The sequence below is a fragment of the Chaetomium globosum genome, genomic scaffold (assembly GCF_000143365.1).
Source record: "Chaetomium globosum CBS 148.51 scaffold_7 genomic scaffold, whole genome shotgun sequence".
Classification (NCBI taxonomy): domain Eukaryota; kingdom Fungi; phylum Ascomycota; class Sordariomycetes; order Sordariales; family Chaetomiaceae; genus Chaetomium; species Chaetomium globosum.
This window is the reverse complement of record NT_165982.1, coordinates 1592679-1616537: the sequence shown is the minus strand read 5'-3', so window position 1 is coordinate 1616537 and position 23859 is coordinate 1592679. Positions and strand designations below refer to the sequence as shown.

The following is a 23859-nucleotide window of genomic DNA, read 5'->3' as shown; positions in this document are numbered from 1 at the left end:
CATCAGAGTGGACCACTCCCCCATAAATACAACCTCCCGAATTCCCACATCCAACGTCCTGATCCTTGCGTCGACCCCGCCAAAACCTTTGACAGGGCTGTCGATCCGCAAGAACATTGACATCACCATAAAGGCTCTCAACGGTGGCAACTTGGGAGGGCGACTCGAGTCAAACGCCGAACTGTGGCCAAATGGGTTTTAAACAAAGCCCGCTGTCTCTCCTTTCCAGCTCAACAACAGTTAATGACGCCAATAGTTAAACCATCCCAATTGTATTACCTAACGTTGCCCCAGAATCTGAGCGACTTACAACGAGAATACGTGCCAAGAAGCGGAAGACGGCCCCAGCCCAATCGATCCGGGGACTCAGAGACACGGGCTGATCAAGAGGGAGAAAAGCCAGCCTCCCAGTGTAAGTCGCCGTTTGAAGATATTCATGTCTCATGCCCCTCTTCCCTTTCGGTCTTGGGTCAACAGCCCTTTGTCACCTGCCCCTTCTCACATCATAACCACTCAAAGCCTGCCTACGGGAACGAGTCCCGACTGCAGCTGGTGTGATATGGCTTGATGGCTCAGCATCGGGGCATTCACCGACTTTACCGCCCGCATTCCCATGCAAATACGGATGGGGCAGCAAGGGCAACAACGGCAATATGCCCGTGGGCGAGGCAGGCCCCGTCCAATAACCCCGCGGACTCGCAGAAGGCTTGCAGCATTGGGCTGGCTCGCTGGCCAGGTCTCATGCTGCGTCCCCTGTCCGGTCTCGCCGTTGTCTGACCCCAAGCGGGCAATCACAGCGGGGGGTAAAGATGCGTCCCACCTCTGGGTGCCTCAGGTGCCACCAGCAAGGGGCAAGAAGGACAAATCCAATCCCTCTTGTCGTGTCCGTGCAGTGCTCACAGGTGTGCCGGATCGAACAATTGACAAGTCCTTAATGTAGTAGCACAGGAAAATCGGAAATTGTGTGAGATCATGACCGACAGATCAACAAGCAGAGTTCCCAACGATTCGGATGGTGAGGAGGGGTCCAGAGAATCATGGCACTCTGCCCCACCACACCTTCCACACGCCCCAGAGAACTTCGAAGAGATGCACTCACACAACCCAAGCCCGCATTCAGGCCCACACAAGCTGCAGCTGCAGCAAGGCGACCTGCGTCACCGCTTCGAGGCACGCAGCTCCCCGGCAGCTCCTAACAATTCAACTGGAGGTCCCACAAGTGCTATCGCCACTGCAGACCAACGCCACCAGAAGCAGACCTCGGGCTGTTTGGATGCAGCCATTCCATCCCAACCCCACGAATCCCAGCAACCGCCCAAAACGCAACCTTCCAGAGCTTCCCCATCTCCATCTCAAGCATTGCATTCTGTGACACCACACCGTCCCACTGACTCTCTTATTTCTTCCGACCCACGCCACTTCTCACCTTCCTCATCAACTTCCATACCACCAACAGAACTAGACACATCTTCCTCCGTTACCAACAAACACATTCCAACTCCTCGAATTATCGATCGTGATCACATCCGATCCCTTGCAAGCGGCGAACCATCACCATTATCAAGCGGAACCGCTACGCCAACCGGCCAACATCGTCGCCGATTCAAAACCCTTAGACCCATCGTTTACTCAATCATGGCGTTAGAGAAGGGTCGCAAGTTTTCGACGGGCACTTCGGTGCACCGCAAGCGCCAGATGAGCACCTTGGTCGAAACCGAGGGTCATTATGGCCCTGCTCTCACGGTATGTTGACCCAGTCCAGTAGCGTCTTCTTGTAGCTCACGATGGCTGATTAACCTTGTGTGAAGACGCTCTACCTGGGTGTTGCAGCCGTCTTTTCCGATGACCACACTGCAGTTGTAGCACTCGCCATTCACGACACCGTCTACCTCGTGGACTTTTCGGTTAAGCACATTGTCCTTGATGACGCTATGAAGATGGGTGCCGATCTTATTGCCGACTACGTCATCTCGGAGGTTGAGAAGTACGAACATGAGAACTTCTCCAAGTTCATCGGCGCCGGCCTGCCGAACCACGCTCAAGTACATGAGCCCCTCTTTGTGCTCCCGCCTCTGGCTCGAGCTAGACATTGTGCCCATCGTAATGCGCCCTGATGACGAACACAAGGAGAAGTCATTCTGGGATGTCAAGCGCGTTGATGAGCAGGCCGATTCCATGGCGCGGAAATGTATCATGTAAGCTTCGACGGGCCGCTACCAAGGCGCACGCAAAGTCTGACAGAACGACAGGAACTTTGGGCCTTCCCTCGTCCCACTCCTCCAAGTCGGTTGGCGAGGTGTTGTCCAGACCGACGCTGGTTTCCGCGCCCACCTAACCACGGTCCAAAACCACAAGGATACCTGCGGCAATGCCACCTGGGAAACCATGTTGACCTACGCCAAGAAACTCAGGGGCAACAAGACCAAGGTTGCGTTCTTCAGCTCGACCCCTCAGGGCGGCGGCGTTGCCCTCATGCGGCATGCATTGGTCCGGTTTGCGCGTCTCATGGGCGTTGATTTGACTTGGTATGGTGAGTACAATGAACTACTGTCACCCGGCAGCGAGAGGAAACCCGGTAACACTTTGCAGTACCAAAGCCACGGCCTGGAGTGTTCCGGATTACCAAGAACGTCCACAACATTCTTCAAGGTGTTAGTCACCCGGACCAGCGCATCTCAGCCGAGGAGAAGCAGGCCATCATCGACTGGATTACGGAGAATGCCACCCGGTACTGGTTCTCCGAGGGCGGCCCTCTGTGCTCACCCGAGGATGGTGGCGCTGATGTTGTTATTGTGAGTAAATTTCTGTCGGTTGTGTCACCTGCACGCCGCCGCAATACTTGCTCACCGAGACCGGCTTCCCACCCCTCCGCATACATAACCCACGCTGTGAGACTGCATTCATGGTCAAGTGACCAGAGCTGGGCCACTGGAGCGTGGGGTGAGAGGGGTAGCACACCTTTCCATGACCATGCATGCTGACGAACACAGATTGATGACCCCCAAATGCCGGGTCTCATCCCGCTGATCAAGAAAGCCACTCCGGACCGACCGGTCCTCTACCGATCCCACATCCAGATTCGGAGCGACCTTGTCGCCAAGACCGGTTCCCCCCAGGCCGACATCTGGGACTTCCTCTGGAGCAACATCCAAGGGTGTGACATGTTCATCAGCCACCCCATCCCTATCTTTGTTCCGCACAACGTCCCCCGCGAGAAGGTTGTCTACCTCCCCGCCACCACTGATTGGCTTGATGGTCTGAACAAGCATTTGAACAAATGGGATTCCGGTTACTACGGCCACACTTACAATATCGCCTGCCATTCTCAGCGCATGTAAGCCAAGCCCTATACCCTCGTCCTTGGTCGATTCTGTGCTAACTGTTAACTTCAGGACGGAGCTCAACTGGCCCGCTCGCAAGTACATCATCCAGGTTGCCCGCTTTGACCCCGCAAAGGGCATTCCCACCGTGATCGACTCGTACGCCGAGTTCCGCCGGCGATGCGAGAAGGCCGGCGTGGTCGATGTGCCCCAACTTGTTGTCTGCGGCAACGGTTCGGTCGACGATCCCGACGCCAGCCTGATTTATGATCAGACCATGAGCCAGCTCGAGACCTACTACCCCGATCTGGTCAAGGACGTGAGCGTCATGCGGCTTGACCCCAATGATCAACTCATCAACACCATGCTAGCCAACGCACACGTGGTACTCCAGCTCTCCACCCGCGAGGGTTTCGAGGTCAAGGTGTCGGAGGCCCTGCACGCGGGCCGCCCCGTCATCGTCACGGCAACCGGCGGAATTCCGCTGCAGGTCAAGGACAAGGTCAACGGCTACCTCGTCACCCCCGGCGACTGGAAGGCCGTGGCCGGCCACCTGATGGATCTGTTTACCGACGACGAGCTTTGGAAGAAGATGAGCCACGCCGCTGCCACGGGCGTCTCGGACGAGGTCGGCACTGTCGGGAACGCCCTTGGCTGGTTCTACCTGGCGGCCAAGTGGCACGAAGTCGGTGTTGAGAAGCACGGCAAGGGCGGCCTCAAGGGCAGCGAGAAGTGGGTGAACGACATGGCCCGTGAGGAGGCCGGCTTCCCGTATGCCGACGGCGAGAACCGCCTGCCGAGACACTTTACAGAGGTCAAGGATGTCCCCGTGCACCTCAAGCCTGCTGCTTGAGGCCACGGATATTGTTTGAGGCTGCTTGAGGCTGCTTGAGGATGCGTGAAGGATAAATGGGTTTGGATTCGATGATTTGATGGCACAGGTAGGTTATATTTGGGGGTATTTGCGATGATCGTTTTCGTCCTGGTTGTTTCTGCAACGCCGAGAAGTTCGTTTGGTACAGCGAGTGTTTTTGAACTTGGTGTGGTTGGAGAAGGGTACGTACGCGGCGCAGTGAGTTTTGCTTCAACACTGGAATAGAGACACGGGCTTCTAAACGGATATGGGGTTTGATGGATAGAACCCGCCTTACCTTAGATAGCTAATCAGGAATAGACCAGGGGTCAGTAAAGATCGATGGTTTATGTTCTGTCTCTCTCCAAGAAGTGCCTTGCTTGTTCAAATGTCCCTCGTAGGATATAATGAGGCGGTCGTTTGGGAGTATGTGATTGTGATGCACGGGGTTCAGATAATCTCTCCTATATAACTCGAACCCTATCTTGCCTTTACAGCGCTCAATGTCTTCGCAAAAACATTGCTAAACGAGGTGCCTCGCCAAGCAGGACCCCAGGTGAAGGGTTACTGGAGGTTATGTAGCTACAAAACAAAGGGACAAGACAAAACAGAAAACAGAAAGGAGAAAGAAAAATCACACGTGAAAGGGGACGAGAAAGATGCTTGACTTTTTGCAAGACTGGCAGATCCCTTCTTTTCTCTTCTACAGCCCCATCTAAATAGGGTCCATACGCTGCTGTAACATGTCAACCGGTATACCCTCCACCATCTTTTTCCACAAGCCGTCTCATCATCCTAATCACCCAGCCCTGGCAATTCTCTCTACCACCTGCCCGGTTCACAGCTCACGGTGGGGGCTCTACCCGAGCAATCCCGTCAATCTTGGCAGCCTGGGCCGCTGAAATATTGGTGTTGACGGTTTGGTGCCATTCGAAGGTTGTACAGTTCATGATCGCGACGTTTGAAGCATGACTATATCGCATCAACTCCGCGTCGCCCTCGACCTGCCAAACTTGGCCCACCCCCGTCTCCGTATCCGCCCCCGCCTCCCGGGCGTGTCCTGGGAGGCCCGTAACCAACTACATCTTCGTTGCAGTCCGCAACCTCCCCTCCCCCCTCACCACCCACATCGCCAAACTGCACGACCCCTACCAAAACTATGCCCATACTGGCGGTAAAGCTTTGCTTTGCATGGACAAGACCGCGACGGGGAGTTGCGTGCGGCCGCGAGGCAGCCACAGCTGCGAGTGGGAAGATGTGTTGCCTGGGATTGAAGGTGGGTATGGCGGCAACGAGCCCTCCCTCCCTCGGGTCTGTTGGTTCTGCACGTTGATGCGCCAAATTGCCCCCAAGTCCCGCCAGTCCGCCCCGTGCTCCCTTGCAACTACATTATGGTCAGCGCAGGCGGATCCTCGGTGGGTATGACCCCAACGCACCCCAAGTACACCTCTTCGCCAATACATCCAGCGCGACGCGCCCGCCAGTGGGCCCCCCCGTCGCGCTCGTCCCCGCCGCCGTAACGCTTTTCGTCGGCCCCGTGGCGCTCGGGCGGCTAGTCCGAGATCTCCGCGCCGGTGCGACTGTGATTCGTCCGTACACACGGTGGTATACTCCCTGCTTCGTGTGATTGATGTTGAGCTTGCTGCTAGCCGTTTTTTCTTTTTCTTTTTTTTTTTTTGTTTATGCCGTCGAACTTGGCGAGAAGAACGATTTTGACATCGTGGTTTGACACAGAAACCCACCGCGGCATGTCTAGACGCAAGTTCACCAACGTCTTAGAGTATCCCGCCTCGAGAGTGCGCACAAACTTGAACGGGATCGTTTGTGAAGCCGTTCCTTCCTCTAGCTGTACAGTAACAGTTTTTGAAAGTAGGAGTGGTTGGCGGTCAACTTAAGGGAAGGAGCGGGCACGAGAAGCCCATGTCACAGTTCACTGAGCAACGAGTAGATTTTGACCTTGTGACGTCGAGTGGACACCTGCTAGTTTAATCTGAGTTACAGAATCTAGGAGGTGTCGCAGTCGGCCACTCTTGAGATCACACTCCAGGGGCCCGAACCTAGGCGATTCCGCCCGGTAGTCGTCGGGCTCACCAATGCCAGCATACGGGCCCCTGACTTGGGCTCCTTTGCCCCAGGAAGGTGGAAGAGATTGACTGCATCTACATTCTGATACGAAATAAGTACGATGTAGTCTTTAATACCCTGGCCGAAGATGTTCCAGTAGGGCTGAAAGCGGTACTCGGCCCCTAGAAGTCACGTTTGCTTGGTACCAGAGGCTGCCCACCTCGAGAAGGGAACCGCGATGTTGTAGGGAAAGGGCAGAACACCGTACCCCAAACATGCTTCCATACCCCGACTCGCTACCACCTACACACTCATCTCCATCGGAATAATCTTATGCGGGTTATACCCCTTAATCAGAAAGTCCTCCGCCTTCCACCCATCAATGCTCCTTTCTTCCGCTGGCCCCCGCCCTTGCCTCTCCTCCGAGATCTCCAGCTCTGGGAACGGGCGCGGCTCCCGCTCCAGCTGCGTCTGCAGCGCCTCGACGTGGTTCAGGTACACGTGTGCGTCGCCCATAACGTGGGTCAGCGACCCTGGAACTAGGTCACATACGTGTGCCAGCATGTGTGTGAGGAGTGCGTAGCTGGCGATGTTGAAGGGTACGCCGAGGCCCATGTCGCAGGAGCGTTGGTAGAGCTGGCAGTTGAGGTGGCCTTTGCTTTTTGCGGGGGGCGGGGTGGGGGTTTGTTCGGGGTTCGTGGTGGTGGTGGTGGTGGTGTGTGACCGCCGTGCGCCGCCCGGGTAAGAGACGTAGAATTGCGCAAACATGTGGCAGGGCGGGAGAACCATGCTGGGCATGTCGGCAGGGTTCCAGGCGCTGAGCACGAGGCGGCGGTCGAAGGGGTTGGTGCGCAGCGTGTGCACGATACGCGCCAGTTGGTCCACGCCCTTGCCTGTGTAATCTGTAGCGCTGTCTACGTACTGCGCCCCGAAGTGCCGCCACTGGAACCCGTACACGGGGCCCAGGTCCCCCTCCGCCCGCGACGTGAGCCCGAGCTTGTCGAGGAACTCGCGCGACCCGTTGCCGTCCCAGATCTTGACACCCTGGGAAGAGAGTGTATGCGAGGAAGTGTCGCCTGAGATAAACCAAAGGAGTTCGGCTATGACAGCCTTTGTGAAGACACGCTTGGTGGTGAGGAGCGGGAGGATGGGCACGCCATCGCGGTTGAGGGAGAATTTGAGGGGGCGTGGCGCGAAGATTGAGTAGGTGCCGGTGCCGGTTCTGGAGGTAATATTGGCATTAGTAGGTTGGCTATGGGAGGTGATGGATAAATAGAGCTACCTGTCGCTGCGGAGTTCGCCCTCGTCGAGGATCTCGCGGACCAAGTCGAGGTATTGGTATTCTTCGTGTCGGGGTTCGGCGGTGGGGGCGGGAGCCGCAGGTGCGGGATCGCTTTGTGTGACGGTCATTATGGAGGGTATCTTGTGGGTTGGAATGGAATGGTCGCTCAACAATTCTGACAGATATCTGTTGGGCGTTAGTGATTCTCGATGTGAGTCGCTAAGGCGTTGATGATCATCGGGTTGATAGGGAAACGCGATCCAAAGCTCTTTACGCGTCGACGCGTGCCCCGAGACCCGCCCCCACCATGGTGGGGCAAAAGAAAACCCCTGTCATTCGCCTTGTCTTTTTCCCAAGCACAACAAGCGATCGAGACTGAGCTGAATGTCTGTCTGATTAGCATATACAGCAAGACGACGCTCGAGTCAGATGAGGTGTGCTTGATGCTCTTTGTTGTAAAAATGGATTGGTATTGCCCGTTCTATCATGAGATAAATAGCATCCACGAAGCCACCGTGATGCTCCTCTTCATTATCTCGTCTCCATACCTACGAAGTACCCCAGGCCGAGTCACAGAGACAGCGACTACGAAGTAGACAACCGATCAATCCATAAATACATGCTAAACGATGTGTATTTCCTCCTTGTAACTTTCGGCCCTCCACCAGTTTTCCTGCCCAGTGTGACAAACTCAGCTTCGTACCTTAGGTATCTACGACAACGGCCCTAAAACACCCCATATCTCCTCGCGCAGAGTGCCCAACTAGGGAAGCAACGCAGATAAAATAATAATGCAGCGCTAAGGACTCAACCTCCCCGTCTCCGCCGCCAAACCGAGCCCCTTATAAGGGCCGGTCAATCCCGCAGCACCAGCTGGCCACCTACGTTGTGATTGATTCGGCACTCCAGAAATGGATTGGCCACCAGGCTATTAACTCATTTTCCGTATATTCCCCAGCTGCATCGTGCCGAGTTCCAGCTTGCCGTAGAAATGTTAGGATATGGACCCCTTGGAAAGCTGAGGGCAAGAGGTAAAGGAGAGGGAGTTGAGGTCATACCAAGTTAATTAGTGCCACTCCGTGACAACAATGTTGACGCCCTTCTTAACCCTGTCTTAAAAGCATACACCAGAGATGTGCCCTTTCTGATGTAGATCGTCGGCCTGCAAGTGACAAACCCGCTGCCTGGACACCCAGAGCAGACGTCAACATCATAGTGCTCGGTCAGCCAGTGTGTAGTGTTGTAACTCCTATTGCCGAAAAAAAAACAGTCAGTAGATCCTCTTGACATAGTACACGAGGGGGCAACTTACAACCAATCTGACCTCTCCAACGCCTCGGCGTCCTGATCAGCTCCGTCTTTCCAGAACATGAATTCCTTCATGATAACGGCAGGCTTGAGATCTGCTTCCTGAATGGCCTGGAGGAAGCTGTTGTTTAGCGTCGTGTCAATTAGAAATGATTGCTCGTCAATACCTAAAATAGCGGAGATGCACTTATGATTTCCAGTTATTTCCAACGGCAGCTCACAAGTAGTGTGTTCAATTTTCCCCTTTCGTTGGGCTTTGCTGAGAAAATACGCCACGTCGTCGAAGAAGTAGCCCCTCTTCTCTTTGACTTTGAAGGCGAGCCTCCGATGTTTATCCTCGACGGGTTGCCGCGTGAAATGGATGATCTTTTTGATGGTGGTGCCGGTTTGTTTTAGCCGCTGGCAAAGAAACGAGGAACCGGGGTCGTCGCGCAATAGGTTGAGGAATATACCGCTGGCCGATCCATGATCGAGGCCATAGTAATCGAGTTGAGTCTGGTAAATCCTACCCGTCAATGTATCGTATTCGGCGCTTCCCATTTCCCAGAAACCGCTTTCGAAGAGGGGCTTTGACTGCTGACTTAAGGCATCGCATATTCTACGTCCGTTAGCTTGGTTACTGCTGTTCTTGTTGCTGGGTGTTACTTACTCTTCTTCGCTGGCATCCCCCCAGTCCTTGCCAGCTTGCGCCAGCGTGAGTCGCGCCCTCAGGATATGCGGGGGCTCCTCAAGCCTTTCACCACGCACCAAGTACTTGACGCGGTCCACAATATCCTGGCGTTTCTCACTTGACCCAAGACCGTCAAAATGCCGAGGATCTAGCCGCCGGGCGCCTGGGATAGCCCGAGAGCACTCTTCCATTGTTGACCGAAATGCTTTGACAAACGATGGCCGTGGGTGTGGAGGCCAAGTAATAGGTACCTACCTAACCAAATATTAACGTAGGGGCCATTGAAATAGCCTTTTTCACTATGACACCTACTTTGCAGGGATCGAGGCCGTTTGGCTTTGGCGTGCTTTTTGAGTTTAAAAGTAAGGTAGGTTATATACGGCAGAATTCTTGGCCGAGTTTCAACAAACTCTGCGTTTATGTCATGTAAGAAGTCAGTCTGCTTCCCTCCATCTATAGTGAGGTGGGGCTTTATGCCGAGACGCGTCTTTATTATGTCTATATCTTGTGTTTGGACCTGATTTGACTGAACAATGCGGCTTGGCCTCGTGGTGCCTCCCCGCCCCTGATCAGAGATCAGTTGAACTTGAGGTTTCAAGCCCAACCTGGTATTTCCGGCAGTCGCAGGCCCTTTGAGAGGTTGGACAGCTAGACGGTCACTTACCTAGCCACTTTCTGACCTTTGTCGGGTCGTTCCCTCAATCTATCAGCACTCATAAGTGCCACTTGGCAACTACACTACAGTCCAATATTTTCTGTGGTTGGGGATGCTGCAACGATAAGGGTTGCAGTCGTCGCTCGCGGCTCGCCCTTTTTTAGCCCCGCCAAGACCAGGGTAACGTACCTTCCGCAACCTCACCCCCAAGCTCCGATCTCCCGCTGGCGTCGCTGTCAAACACAGCAGGATAAGCCTGGGGTGCATTATCATGGTGTTACCCCAGATCCGGGACGCTGGGAGCGCATGAGGCTTCGCTATCTCTGGAATTAGGGCTATCTCTAAGATAAGGCACAGTCACACGGTCCCTTTTTTTGACACTACCTTGCCTGGCTGGTGCGAGGTTGATGACTTTTTGCGGTGCCGGGACTGGGCGCTGAGGAGCGGGGCCGCCCGCCCGGGCCAAGGTGGGATCTTGCCGATTGCCCCTGCAGTTCCTGGGCTGATGGGCTGATGACGAAAGGAAGACCCTGCGCGGGAAGGTGCACCTGAGGCGCTATAAAGGCGCTAGGAAAAAAAGATCTGGAAACAGCTGATCGCTAAAAATTCGACATCGGATCATTTTGTGGATCGTTCACGAACCGTCAGCTCCCGAGTTTGGTAACAGTTTCCCTGGGAGCCTGGCGAAATGGCCTCTCGATGCCCACGATTTCCCGAGCTGCGGGTTTTCCCGCCGCGGAGATGCTTGATTCCCTCAAACAACGGCCAGAATAGCTGATTCAGCCAGATTTTTGTTATCAATTGTGAGCTGATCCCTCCTTCCCATCATGCCTCGGACCAGATTCCCTGGTATCCGATAACCCCCACCGAAGGAACTGGATAGAGCAACGAGGCCTGGGCCAATTGCAGACATGGCATTTCCCATCACGCATCGAAGGACCCCAGAGCCCGGCGGTTCGTCCTCGGAGATGTCTGTTTCTGCGCTGATCGTACCGGCCCGCGTGGTTCCACCGCCCTCCGAGGCCGGGAAAGTCAGGCGAGACCGGGTCGGGTGTGACAGCCACGAAAGGCTCGGCGCAGGGTCTGCTTCGCGTCTCGTTGGCGGAACGGCCCGGCGAGAGACGCGGCACCAAGATAAATAGATCCCTGAGTCCCTCGTGGTCGTAAAAGGTAGCGATCGGACCGGCACTGTAACATCATCAACCGCACTTCCCCACTTGTCCAAGACTCCGAGAAACGACGGGCAGCACGGCAGAAGTAACCACCCTTGAGACGAACCGAATTTGACAGTCGTTAAAACCCCGCACCCTCGAACCCTCGAACCCTCGAATCCTCGAACCTTGGAACCCCTAAGCCTGAGCTCTTCAGCAACTGTCACCACTCTTGGTCCCTCAACCCATACCCCCACACAGACATCCAAGCAGACCACCAAAAGCATCCGCATCATGGCCGCTGTCACCGAAAGCCAGATCGCCATCGTCAAGGCGACGGCCCCTGTGCTCCAAGAGCACGGCGTCACCATCACCACCGTCTTCTATGAGAACCTGCTCCGGGAAAACCCGGACCTCCACAATGTCTTTAGCAGCACTAGCCAGGTGACCGGCCGGCAACCGCGGGCCCTCGCCAGCGCCGTGCTGGGGTATGCCACATACATTGACGACCTCCCCAAGCTGAAGCATGCCGTCGAGCGCATCGCCCACAAGCACGTCTCGCTGCAGGTGACCCCCGCGCAGTACGACGTGGTCGGCAAGTACCTGATTCAGGCCATCGGGCAGGTCCTCGGCGATGCCGCCACACCCGAGATCGTCGATGCCTGGGTCGCCGCATACGGTGTGCTTGCTGGTGTGTTCATCAATCGCGAGGGCGAGATGTACAAGGCCAACGCGGCCGAGAACTGGGTCGGGTGGCGCAAGTTCCGCATCACGCGCAAGGTTCCAGAGAGCAACTCCATCACGAGCTTCTACCTCACCCCCGTCGACGCCGCCATCCCGCTGCCCACCTTCTTCCCGGGCCAGTACGTTAGCCTGCAGGTCTTCGTCCCGGAGCTGGGCTACCTCCAGAGCCGGCAGTACTCTTTGAGTGAGGGCCCCAACCCCAAGGGCGAGTACTACCGCATCAGCGTCAAGAAGGAGGAGGCCATCGCCGAGACCGGCGTCCCCGGCATCATATCCAACATGCTGCACGCCAAGTACGCCGTCGGCGACGAGGTCGAGCTCTCGCACCCGCAGGGCGAGTTCTACGTCGACCCGTCCGACACCACCAAGGAGGGCGTGCCCGCGGTGCTGATCTCGGCGGGCGTTGGCGCCACGCCGCTCAAATCTATCCTTGACAGCCTCACCACTAGCGCCGGGCGCCCGCGGCCGGCGGTCAAGCGGCCCGTGTCGTGGATCCACTCGGCGCGGTCGAGCGCGGCGCAGCCGTTCGGCGACGCGGTGCGGCAGATCTGCCGCGAGAACGAGAGCGTCTCGGCCAACGTGTTCCTGCGCAACCTGGACCCGGCCGACAAGGCCGGCGTGCACTACGAGTTCGGCGACATGCGCCTCGACCTCGCCAAGCTGGACCACGACCGCGACTTGTTCGTCGGGAACCCGGCTGCCGAGTACTTCATTTGCGGCCCGGAGCCCTTCATGATCGATGTGCGTTCGGCGTTGGCCGCCTTGGGCGTCGATCGGAGCCGCATCTTCCTCGAGTTGTTCGCTACTGGGGATGTTCCTGCGTGAGGTGGGAGCAGTGTTAGTTGGGACTTGGGAGGAGGATGGGGGAAAGAGGGAATGAATGGCTTAGCGGGATGGGAATTGGGATAACGGATTGGAGTTCTTTCGTCATTATTTCTTACTGTTTGTCGACGGATAACTTGGTAAGATAATTGGGATACTATGGGTGGGATTATGGATGGATGGAATCGAAGTATCATCTCTTCTCTAACAACAAGGTCGTTCCAGGCCGCACGTGTGTGACCCCGTCTCCCCCTCCAGGTTCTGGGGCGCTCGACCCTTTTGTAATGACACGAGGTGGCTGCCCAACGGTTAGTTCCGGGCACGCCTCCCATTCTCTATTCCCAATCGAGTACCGGCTGGTAGCATCTTGCCAAAACCCCGCTCCATCTTGTTGTTGTTCCTCCGCGGAGGATGCCAAGCCGTGACTGGCGGGATTCTGGGGCCGACCGGGTGCGGAAGCCGTTGTGTGGGTCGGGGCCAATCAGGGCGGGGGATATTTCAGGTTTGGGGCTGGCCGCTAACCCAGCTGGGTTCGCTGGGGTGACAGTGGGCAGCTGGGGTAGCCGTATCCGCAAGCTGCGCGCTGGCCGACGAGCTTGACAACCTCAAAAAGGGCCTTGCACGACTGCGGTTGCGGACTGAGTAGACTCGATCTGCGTTCATGAGGTATTTTGGAAAACGTGGTGAATGGTAAAAGTTGCAGCAAATAATGTAATAGGGCCACGCGCCAGTGCTGAACGCCATTTTCAACTCCCCCACCCCAACGATGCATCGTCCGGTGCCACCTGCCGCCTTGATCGAGGCGGCTGTCAATCTTCTTTTCGCCATTTTCGACCTTGTTATCCCGGAATCCTAGATACTCTTCGTGGGCAGCTGGTCGTCCTCTCATCGCATTCCAACATGGCGGAAAGCATCAGACCCCGGCATGGAATCCCAATCCTCAGGAAACTACCTACGCATGCCATTGACATGATTGTCGACATAGACTAGAGGCACGAAGAGAAAACCATTTGGAAGCCCAAAGTCTGCTTTTTATATGACTACTTCTTTTTTTTTTTAAATCTTTTCTTCTTTACCATGACTTTTCTCTCTTTTCTTACTTTCTTCTTTCTTTCGAGTTCAGCCTTTCTCAGCCAGGGGCGGCCGGTCGCAACAGGAGACCAGACCGAATCTCATCGGTCTTGGCACCCGAATCGACTGTGTTTGTTCAATTGTACTTTTGTGCTACGTCGTTTCTGTGTTTCGTCTCATCCTCATCTCGATTCGAGATCGCTGTCCCACCACGGCTGCAACGCATCTACATCACAGCGCTGGTCCACTTTCGATGGATCAACAGCCGGTGAATTGAGGTGGCGGGTAAGGAAAGGAGGGCTGAAGCCAGTCGGTGGATGCAGTCTGGGTTGTGAGTGAGTCTTCGAACAGTTGGATTCTGTACCGTGTGTAGAATAGGTGGCCAATGGAGAGTCACAGACTGTATGTACTATTTGCTTGTTATTCGTGGCGTGTGAGCTGGAACATTTTTGGTTTTTTGAGGCATTGCCCGTTGAACATCACTGGTGGCATCGACATGGATCTAGACGGTGACTGGGATGAAACAGTTAGAGATTCTACCGCTTTTTGCGAACACAATCTCAAGTTCTTTTTGTCAATTGAAGGTCCCCGGTTGGTCGAAGCATGCTGTGATTGCAATAATAGATGACTTAGAGGCTAAACAACGGGATTCAGTGCTGTCCGTAATCACAATGCAGGACGGAAGCCTAACGTTTCGTATCCGGATGCGCGGGGCGATGGTTCCTGGGTTTTGGGCCGGTCTGGTGACACGAGACGAGGCACGACATTTTGTGTAACATCGAGTGGTTTCCAGTGTAAGTCATTCCGAATCAATTTCTACTCGGAAAGTTTCGACTTGACATCACGTTGTGGTGATTGAACCACACCTGCACATGCTTGTTGCTTTTGGGCACACCAAAATATCTCTATACTGAGCTGGGACTCTCAACCAGTGGTGTCCTGTTTGGACCATTGCTGCTGGCGACTTTCGAAATGGTGTTGTGAAAGAAAATAATCCGTTCCGTCCAGCGGCTTGCCCCCTCCGCTTATCACACCCACCAGTTGGAAACCGGGGAAAGTTATTCCTGTAGTGAGCCTACCATGGACTAAAGATCTAGAATATCGTATGGTTTGTTTGATGCTGACCTTTTCATTTGGTTAAATAGACGGGCTATCCCATTCCGACGAATCCACGATTGAGGCACGTCCTTCTTGTGAGTATCTCCTGTAATATTCTCGTTTCCCGTTCGCTTGCTCTGGCGGTTGTTCTACGCCTCACAAGATGACGGCACCTCCAATCCCATGGAGCTGACACCCTGAGATTCACCCGAAACCTGCCACGGCGTGACCTTTGTACGAAACAGTGGGAAGGTGCGAGGTGAAGCGGCAAAGAGTTGCCCGGGTGGGAACGGCAGACAACGTCATTTGGCTACCACATAATTGGGGATTCACGTAGAAAACTCAAGATCCTGGAAGTTACGCCTCGTGGCTTAGGGGGTTTTGGTACCGGCGCGTGAGAAAGGGGCGAAAACACGTCTGAAGCGCTAGACGCATTGGCCAAGCTCTAAGGAACCCAGAAGTAAGCAAATTAAGAAGACAGGTGTGTGGGCATAGGGCTCAACAGCCCGTGTCACCACATGATGGCAATGGATCTCTCACATGTGGGCTTTTAGCCCGTGTATCAGGTAATTTCCAGTTTACTTACTCCCACAAACAGGTTTTTGTCCTACCCTAACAGTGTTCCTAATACGGTAATGCTCCTTCCTTTGAGGACTAATATTAAGACTTGTGAGGCTGTGACTCTTTGAAAATTTTGCTTAGGCCCAGTCTACTTGAACAGCATGGTAGTTCTCCATCACACATACGGCTCTCTCTCACATTGACTGCAACAAGTTTATCGCGATATATTGTGCTACGCACTACCGTCCTGTTTTTCCTGTCCTTTCCCTCGCTTCTCCCTCCGGCCGCACAGAAAAACGACCCAAACGTCTTTCGGCTAGGCTTCCTCTCCCTAGCGATGCCAAAGTGTCTATTGCGATACCTTTCCTTCTTTTGGTTTCGATTGTCAATTTAGAGGAATCAATCGCACTCACATTTACCGCTGTCTAGGGCGTCTTTTGTCCTCCAGCGAATACATTACTTCCTTTGGATCTCGCAGTTTGGGGCGTTTGCGCTTGTTTACCCCCGTTCGACCGGGCGACTGAATACATCATGTCATACAATAATATGGCGGAGCCAATTGCGGTTGTCGGGACAAGTTGTCGCTTTGCTGGCGATGCTACAACACCGTCGCGGCTGTGGCAGCTCCTGGTTAACCCTACCGACTTGAGTCGAGAAATCCCCCCTTCTCGCTTTAACATCAAGGTAAGTTACATCCCCATCTTCTGTACCACTTTACTTAATAGCGCTGACCTTTGACAGGCCTTTTATCACCCTGATGGAGAGCACCACGGCACGACCAACTCTCCCAAAGCCTACTTCATCGAGCAAGATCATCGCGTATTCGACGCTAGCTTCTTCAACATTTCCCCGAAGGAGGCCGAGGCCATTGACCCTCAGCAGCGCATGATGCTCGAGGTGGTGTACGAGGCTATGGAATCGGCTGGTTACACCCTCCAACAATGCTCTGGCGACAAGGTTGCCGTGTTTGCCGGCCTCATGACTGGCGACTATGACACACTCTCACAGCGGGACGAACTCGACACCAGCCAGTACTACGCCACTGGGAACGCTCGCTCAATCTTGTCAAATCGCATTTCATATTTCTTCAACTTCCAGGGACCCTCCATGACCATCGATACTGCCTGCTCATCCAGCCTCGTCGCACTTCACCAGGCTGTCTTGAGCTTACGTTCGGGTGAATCCAAGCTGGCTTGCGTCACCGGCGCGAATCTGATTCTCACTCCCGAGCAGTTTGTCGTCGAGTCGAGCTTACGTATGCTAAGCCCATCAGGTCACTGCCGCATGTGGGATGCCGGTGCTGATGGCTACGCTCGGGGCGAAGGCGTTGTCGCCATGTTCATCAAGACGTTGAGTCAAGCTCTCGCCGACGGCGATCACATTGAAGCTGTCATCCGCGGAACAGGCGTCAACTCGGACGGCCGTTCGCGTGGCATCACTATGCCAAATTGGGAAGCCCAATCCCGCTTGATTCAGGACACCTACCGGCGCGCTGGCCTAGACCCCAACAGCCCCAGGGATCGCTGTCAGTACTTCGAGGCTCATGGTACCGGAACTAGCGTCGGAGATCCTAACGAGGCACGCGCCATCGAAAACGCCTTTTTTAAGAACGGAAGGAAAGTCCCTTCTGACAACAAATTGCTCGTCGGTTCCATCAAGACCGTGATCGGCCACACTGAAGGCGCCGCTGGCCTCGCTGGTCTCCTGAAGGTGATTCAGAGCATACGCCACGGCTCGGTGCCGCCTAATCTCCACTTCGAAAGGCTCAACCCGGATGTTGAAAATTACTACGCCGACTTGCTCGTTCCTACTTCTGTCGTTCCCTGGCCAGCCGCTCCGGTCGGTCAGCCGAGGCGTGGAAGCGTCAACTCGTTCGGGTTTGGGGGCACGAATGCCCACGTTATTGTTGAGCAATATCTCCCTGAGGTGCATAGCCCGGCAGCCATGAAGTTGGGTCCCTTTCTTCAATTGCTTACACCTATCCAGTCTCAGCCCTGCGCAGAGAAAGGCCGAGTTTGTCTTCCTCTTGTTCTTTCAGCCCCTTCTCAGAGGTCTCTGGTTGCTGTCGTCAAGTCGTATCGCGACTATCTTGTGCGCCAAAATACTCTCAACATCGAAGAACTGGCCTGGCATAGTTATGCCCGACGGACAGCGTTCTCGTTCCGTCTCTCTGTCTCGAGTCTTTCCCCGGCCGGGCTTGTCGACAAGCTCGACTCTCTCCTTTCTAAAACTGAGACCTCGTCCGCCGTCACGCTCGGGATCCGTGTCCAGCCTCACGATGAGCAACCCAAGATTTTCGGCATCTTCACTGGCCAAGGTGCCCAATGGGCGACTATGTCGCGCGGCCTTTTGCTTTCTTATCGGCCCTTTGCCGATACCATCCGGTCTCTGGACATAATTCTCCAAACATGTCCTGATCCCCCTTCGTGGACGCTTGAGCAAGAGATCTTGGCCGATGAGCATATTTCCCGGGTGCAGATGGCATCCGTGTCACAATGTCTTTGCACTGCGATCCAGCTGGCTCAGATCGAGCTTCTCCGCCACCTCGGCATCACCTTTCACACAGTTGTGGGACACTCTTCCGGTGAAATCGCGGCGGCATATGCGGCCGGCAAGATCTCCATACGCGATGCCATCTTGATCTCCCACTATCGCGGTATGGGTGTGCACATGGCCCGCGGTGCCCACGGGGTCAAGGGTGCCATGTTGGCAGCCGGCTTGTCAAAAGAAGAGGGTGAAGAGTTCTGTGCAAGCCCGCAGTATTCCAACCGGCTTTGGGTCGCTGCCAGTAACGCACCATCCAGTATCACTCTCTCTGGAGACGTTGATGCTGTTCAAGAGGCGTGCAAAGATTTCGCCAGCAGTCAAAGGTTCGCTCGTCCTGTGTTTGTCGACACAGCGTACCATTCCCCTCACATGGTTTCTGCGTCTGTCGAGTACCTCAAAGCTTTGAAGACCTGTCGCATTGTTCCGACAAAAGGAAACGGAACCATGTGGATCTCGAGCGTTTACGGCACTGGCGAGCCGGGCCCTCTTGAGCTTACTGGCCCTTACTGGAAAGACAACCTGGTCAAGCCAGTCTTCTTTTATGAGGCCATCTCCACCGCACTCGAGACTCTTGGCCCCTTCGATGGCGCCATTGAGGTCGGGCCTCATCCAGCACTGATGAACCCTGTCACTCGGATCCTGAAAGCCAAGGACATGCCGCTCATGCCATACTCTGGCTTGCTCAAACGCAAGGTGGATGACCGTGAGGCGTTTGCAGATTTCCTCGGTTGGATGTGGACTAACTTTGGGTCCTCATCCTCTCAGATCCGTCAGTTTGTTTCCAGTTCCCTACAACCTCAACTCGTCAACGCCCGGCTTGCCGACCCGCCGATATACCCGTGGGATCACTCCCAGGTGTTTTATCGTGAGTCGCGGATTTCTCGTCAGTACCATTTCAAGTCTGACAAACCCCATGAGCTTCTCGGCGTCCGGACCCGTGATGACAACAAACATCAACTGAGGTGGCGCAACGTCCTCAAGTTTGACAAAATCCCGTGGGCTAAACATCACAGTTTTCAAGGCGAGGCCTTGCTGCCGGCATCAGCCTACATGGTCATGGCTTTGGATGCGTCCCGGGTCGCCCTGGCCGGCCGCCAGGCTTCAGTTGTTGAACTACGCGACCTGAAGTTCTTTAGCGGTGTCATCCTGGAGCCGAATGCGCCTGGCGTTGAGGTCTTATTCAACCTAACTATCGAACATGAATCTCGAGACACCATTGAGGCTACCTTCATGCTGACCTCTGCCATTGCAGACGGCCGGTCGGATATGAGGAAGAACATGAGCGGAAGGGTTACCATGACCCTTGGAGAGCCGTCCGCAGACGTTTTGCCATCCCGACCATTGGACCGGGCGGAGACGGTGCACGCCAACCCCAAAGGCTTTTACCACATGATGGCCGATACCGGGCTGGTTTACACTTCGCCGTTTAGGGGTTTGGAAACACTCGAGCGGCGGTACAATTTCGCTTCGGGCACCCTGAGGAAGTACCACAAGGAGGATACCACGTCCTTGAGCATCAGCCCGGCAACCCTGGACAGCTGCCTGCAAACCGCCTTCGTTACCATTTCTTCCCCCGGCGACAACACGATCTGGAACTCGTTTCTTCCGGTGGAGATTGAGTCTGTCCGCTTTAACATGTCCAACTGTGACATCAAGAACCCAAACGAGGACCGGCTCGCGGTCGACGCCTACATGACCAGGTCGATGCCCATCACCACACAAAACGCTGCATCCTTTACGGCGGACATTGAAATCTTCAACCCCAGCGGAGACATGGAGATTCAGGTACAAGGCTTGACTGTCGGCTCCCTTAGCTCGACAAAACCAGAGGACGATTATGAGCTCTATCTGACTACGAAGTTCGACGTTGACCCGGATGCCGAGATTTTCGCCGCGGAAACCATCGATCTGGAAGCGGCAAACCCGATGCTAGCTGAGAGCTGCGAACGGGTTGCCGCCTTCTACGTGAACCAAACACCTATCGCCAGGCCGCGTTCTCCCACACTGGGTTTGCTCCTCGAGCGGGCAGAGAATTTCTTCCCCCCAACCTCATGGCCTCGAGATACGGAGGAGACTCTGGATAAATTCGTTCAGTCTTCCCCGTACTTTGTTGCTCTTGATTTCATCCGCGAGTTGGGCAAGAACTTGCCGGAGGGCCTCGTGGGGATGCTACCAGCGATCGTGGAGGAGGCACATCATCTTGTAGGATTTCAGCGGCATGTTTCCCGAGTTGTTGGTCAGATCGCACACAAGTACCCGAGGATGAACGTTCTAGGACTCACGGATCCCGAGATGGGCTTGACAGAGCATATTCTAGGCGGTTTGAAGAGCTCCTTTGTCCGGTACCGGGCCGGCTCCGTTTTAGAGAGTAATCTCGACTCTCGGATCCCGCCTCATGAGAGTTCGCGCCGGAAGCTCATGGTGGACGAGCTCGATCTGAACGAAGGGAAGCTGGATGAGGGTGGCACGTACGACTTGGTGCTGCTCGCCACTTCGATCATTCAGCCACAGAAGACTGCGAGCACTCTTAAGCTGGTTCGACGGATGATGAGGCGAGGTGGCTTCTTGGTGCTTCTCAATGTATCTCGAAATCCGCTCAAGGACAGGATTCGGCGTCATGCTGGGGCCTCATCCGACACAAAATATCCGCTCTCACCACCCGACTGGCCTGACCTCCTTGACCAGTGCGGGTTTGGCTACTCGATGAAGAATGGTCACCAATACTACCCCCCTGGCCTCTCCATAATCGTTCGCCAAGCCGACTGTCCCCAGAAGCGCTTGATGCTGCATCCCTTCTCCGATCCACATCGAAATCATCTGACTGACCGCTTGCTGGTCATCGGTGGAAAGAAGGAGGAGACGGCCCTTATCTCAGCAGGCATCTACTCTCGTCTCACGGCCACCTGCGATGTAGTCGAACAGGCAGAGTCGCTCGAGGCGCTCGATCCTGCAATCGCCGCGTCTTTCTCAGCTGTGATTCTTCTGAATGACATGGACGAGCCCATTTTGGGGACCATGACGGACAAGCGGATGGAGATCCTTCGAGCTCTGTTTAGACCCGAGATGATAATCCTCTGGGTAACCCACAACGCCCGGTTCCACAATCCCGACCAGGCGGCCTCGTTTGGATTCACGCGCACTTTAATGGCCGAAACTCCCGGTCTGGCACTACAGATGCTCGATCTCGACACGACCGACACTGTACCGGCGGTCGAAGCAATCACAGAGACCTTCGCCCGGCTGACCAAGTATCGCCTGGCCAAGGACCCCGAGGGCACTAAGACACTGTGGGTTAACGAGCGAGAAATTTACCTGGAGAATGGGCGCCGTCTTGTTCCTCGGGTCGTGCCATGGAAAGAAGCCAACGGCAGGGTCAATGCGCCTCGCCGGGTTGTGACAAACAGTGTCAACACTCTAGAAAAGGTGGTGCATATTGTCCCAGCCAAACACGACGATGGCGACTCAGGTGGTTACGGGCTGGAGGTAAGCGAACTCCATAACTTTGAGACGGCTTCCAGTCCAAAGAAAAGATTTCAAGTCGACTACCAGCACTGTAGAGGCTGTGAATATCGGCTCACGCTCCTCCTATCTATGCATTGGACACGACATACACACCGGAGAAGCTGCACATTGCGGTATCAGACAGCAACACATCTTACATCGCCGTTCCGACCTCAAGTGTAAACACCATGGTCAACGCCACGTTGAACCAGCCCCTTTTTCTCGCATTCCTGGTTCGGTACCTTGTTGCACTCAATATTGCCAACGCAACACACGGCCAGTCAATCCTCCTGGTTGAACCGGATGCCATGTTTTACAATTGTCTCATTCAAATCCTCGGAAACTGCGGTACCCGCCTGCGCGCGTGCTCATCCGACGCAGCACTGTGCTCGAAAACACCTGGGGTTGTATATCTGCATCATCGTTCCTCCACGAGGGCGATAAAACCTGTTTATCCTCCCAGAGGGAGCATGGGTTCTCGACATGTCCGCAGGGTCCAGACAGAACTCTCTGACCTATTTCGTCCGGACGTTACCCAGAAATTGCACGTACGCCACCCATTCCTCAGTCCCGGCCTGTCCTCACAGCAACGTCGGGGGCAATAAATATGCGACAAGTTTGTGGGAGTACGCCGTAGCTCTTGCGCTTGCCGAGACGGCGGCTTCGCCGACGGATGTCGAGCCGGCTATCACTGCGGTTCCCGATCTGCTCCGGGCCAAGTCACCGCTACCGGCCTTTCAAACCATCAACTGGAAGGCCGAGCGTTCCGTATCACTTACCGTAAAACCTTTGGCGGTCACAAATGCGCTAAGCCCGACCAAAACGTATGTCTTAGCCGGTCTGACGCGTGACTTGGGTCAGAGCCTGTGTACTCTTTTTGTCGAACAGGGGGCGCGGCACATCGTACTTTGCAGCCGGAACCCGCCAGAAACGCAGCTCAAGTGGCAGGCCGAAATGATCGCCAACGGTATCACTATCCGCTTCGAGGCTCTCGACGTCACCAACCTCGGGGCAGTCATCTCGTTCAAGAAGAAGCTCGCCAAGACGCTGCCACCCGTGGGCGGCGTAGTTAACGGCGCCATGGTCCTCGACGACCGCGTCTTTTCCCAGATGTCGCTGGATACGCTGGACCGTGTCATGCGCCCCAAGACCGTCGGATCCAAGAACCTCGACCAGGTCTTCGACAGCCCTGACATGGACTTCTTCATCATGACATCCTCCTTTGCCGCCATCGGTGGCCACGCCGGACAATCCAACTACGCCGCCGCCAACATGTACATGAACGGGCTCGCGGCGTCTCGCCGGCGCCGCGGTCTCCCCGGCTCTGTCCTCAACATCGGCGTTATCTACGGCCTGGGCTTCCTGCACCGCGAAAGGGACGGCCTCTACTCGGGCCTCGAGCGCGAAGGCTACCCCCCAACCTCGGAGCGCGACCTGCACCACATGTTCACCGAGGCCATCGCGGCCGGCCACCCATCCAACCCTTCCCCCGTCTACGACATCACCACGGGCCTGCGCCGCTTCCCCGCGCACGACCCGACGCTCTCCTGGCACCACGACCCGCGCTTCTCGCACTTCACACGGCGTGACGACGACGGCAGCGGCACCGCCACGCCATACACCGCCGCCGCTGCTGCCGCCGAGGCTACCACGGCAGCCTGCAGCGCCCACCCACGGCCCCCGCACCACCACAAACAACAAAAACACCACACCCTGAGCTGCCAGGTCGACGCCGGCCACCACCCCCCGACGAAATCACCCACCTCCTCTCCACCGCACTGGTCGACCGCCTGCGCACGCAGCTCCAGCTCGGCCCGGCATCCAACAGCAACAACAACAACCACAACAACAACGACGACAACAGCGACGACGCGGCGGCGGCTTCGGTGACGCCGGAGCACAGCCCCGCGGAGCTGGGGGTGGACTCGCTCGCGGCGGTGGAGCTGCGGGCGTGGGCGTGGCGGGTGCTGGGGCTGGACGTGGCGGTGATGAAGATTACGAGTGGGGCGACGATTGCGAGACTGGCGAGGGATTTGGCCGGGGGGGTGGTGGAGGGGCGGGAGAAGAGGGTGAGGGATGAGGGGGGGGAGGGAGAGGGTGGCGAGGGGGGGGAGGGTGAGACTGAGAAGGGGGGGGTTACCAGGTAGGGGAGGGGGGTTGAGGTTGGGGTTGGGTTTCGGGTTGGCGGGGTGGGGGGTGGCGGGCGAGTGTC

General features: G+C 55.6%; 6 protein-coding genes across 6 annotated transcripts; 3 read left to right on the top strand and 3 right to left on the bottom strand.

Annotated features, from left to right (window-relative positions):
* Window positions 1–1635: 1635 nt before the first annotated feature.
* CHGG_10097 (uncharacterized protein) lies at window positions 1636–4173 on the top strand (the record flags this gene model as incomplete). The annotated part of the gene is made up of 7 exons (XM_001228023.1): window positions 1636–1743; window positions 1809–2042; window positions 2128–2195; window positions 2250–2530; window positions 2590–2792; window positions 2991–3334; window positions 3393–4173. 7 exons carry the CDS (start codon window positions 1636–1638, stop codon window positions 4171–4173), a joined length of 2019 nt encoding a protein of 672 aa, XP_001228024.1.
* A 2367-nt stretch (window positions 4174–6540) lies between these two features.
* CHGG_10096 (uncharacterized protein) lies at window positions 6541–7647 on the bottom strand (the record flags this gene model as incomplete). The annotated part of the gene is made up of 2 exons (XM_001228022.1): window positions 6541–7459; window positions 7520–7647. 2 exons carry the CDS (start codon window positions 7645–7647, stop codon window positions 6541–6543), a joined length of 1047 nt encoding a protein of 348 aa, XP_001228023.1.
* Window positions 7648–8581: 934 nt separating this feature from the next.
* On the bottom strand, window positions 8582–9688 carry CHGG_10095 (uncharacterized protein; the record flags this gene model as incomplete). Its single annotated transcript, XM_001228021.1, has 4 exons — window positions 8582–8768; window positions 8832–8948; window positions 9099–9425; window positions 9477–9688. The coding sequence occupies 4 exons, from the start codon at window positions 9686–9688 to the stop codon at window positions 8582–8584; spliced, it is 843 nt and encodes a 280-aa protein (XP_001228022.1).
* Window positions 9689–11597: 1909 nt separating this feature from the next.
* CHGG_10094 (uncharacterized protein) lies at window positions 11598–12872 on the top strand (the record flags this gene model as incomplete). Its single annotated transcript, XM_001228020.1, has 1 exon — window positions 11598–12872. The coding sequence occupies one exon, from the start codon at window positions 11598–11600 to the stop codon at window positions 12870–12872; it is 1275 nt and encodes a 424-aa protein (XP_001228021.1).
* A 495-nt stretch (window positions 12873–13367) lies between these two features.
* Window positions 13368–13697, bottom strand: CHGG_10093 (uncharacterized protein; the record flags this gene model as incomplete). Its single annotated transcript, XM_001228019.1, has 1 exon — window positions 13368–13697. The coding sequence occupies one exon, from the start codon at window positions 13695–13697 to the stop codon at window positions 13368–13370; it is 330 nt and encodes a 109-aa protein (XP_001228020.1).
* A 2433-nt stretch (window positions 13698–16130) lies between these two features.
* Window positions 16131–23794, top strand: CHGG_10092 (uncharacterized protein; the record flags this gene model as incomplete). Its single annotated transcript, XM_001228018.1, has 5 exons — window positions 16131–16283; window positions 16341–21629; window positions 22113–22471; window positions 22562–23428; window positions 23512–23794. The coding sequence occupies 5 exons, from the start codon at window positions 16131–16133 to the stop codon at window positions 23792–23794; spliced, it is 6951 nt and encodes a 2316-aa protein (XP_001228019.1).
* Window positions 23795–23859: the final 65 nt, after the last annotated feature.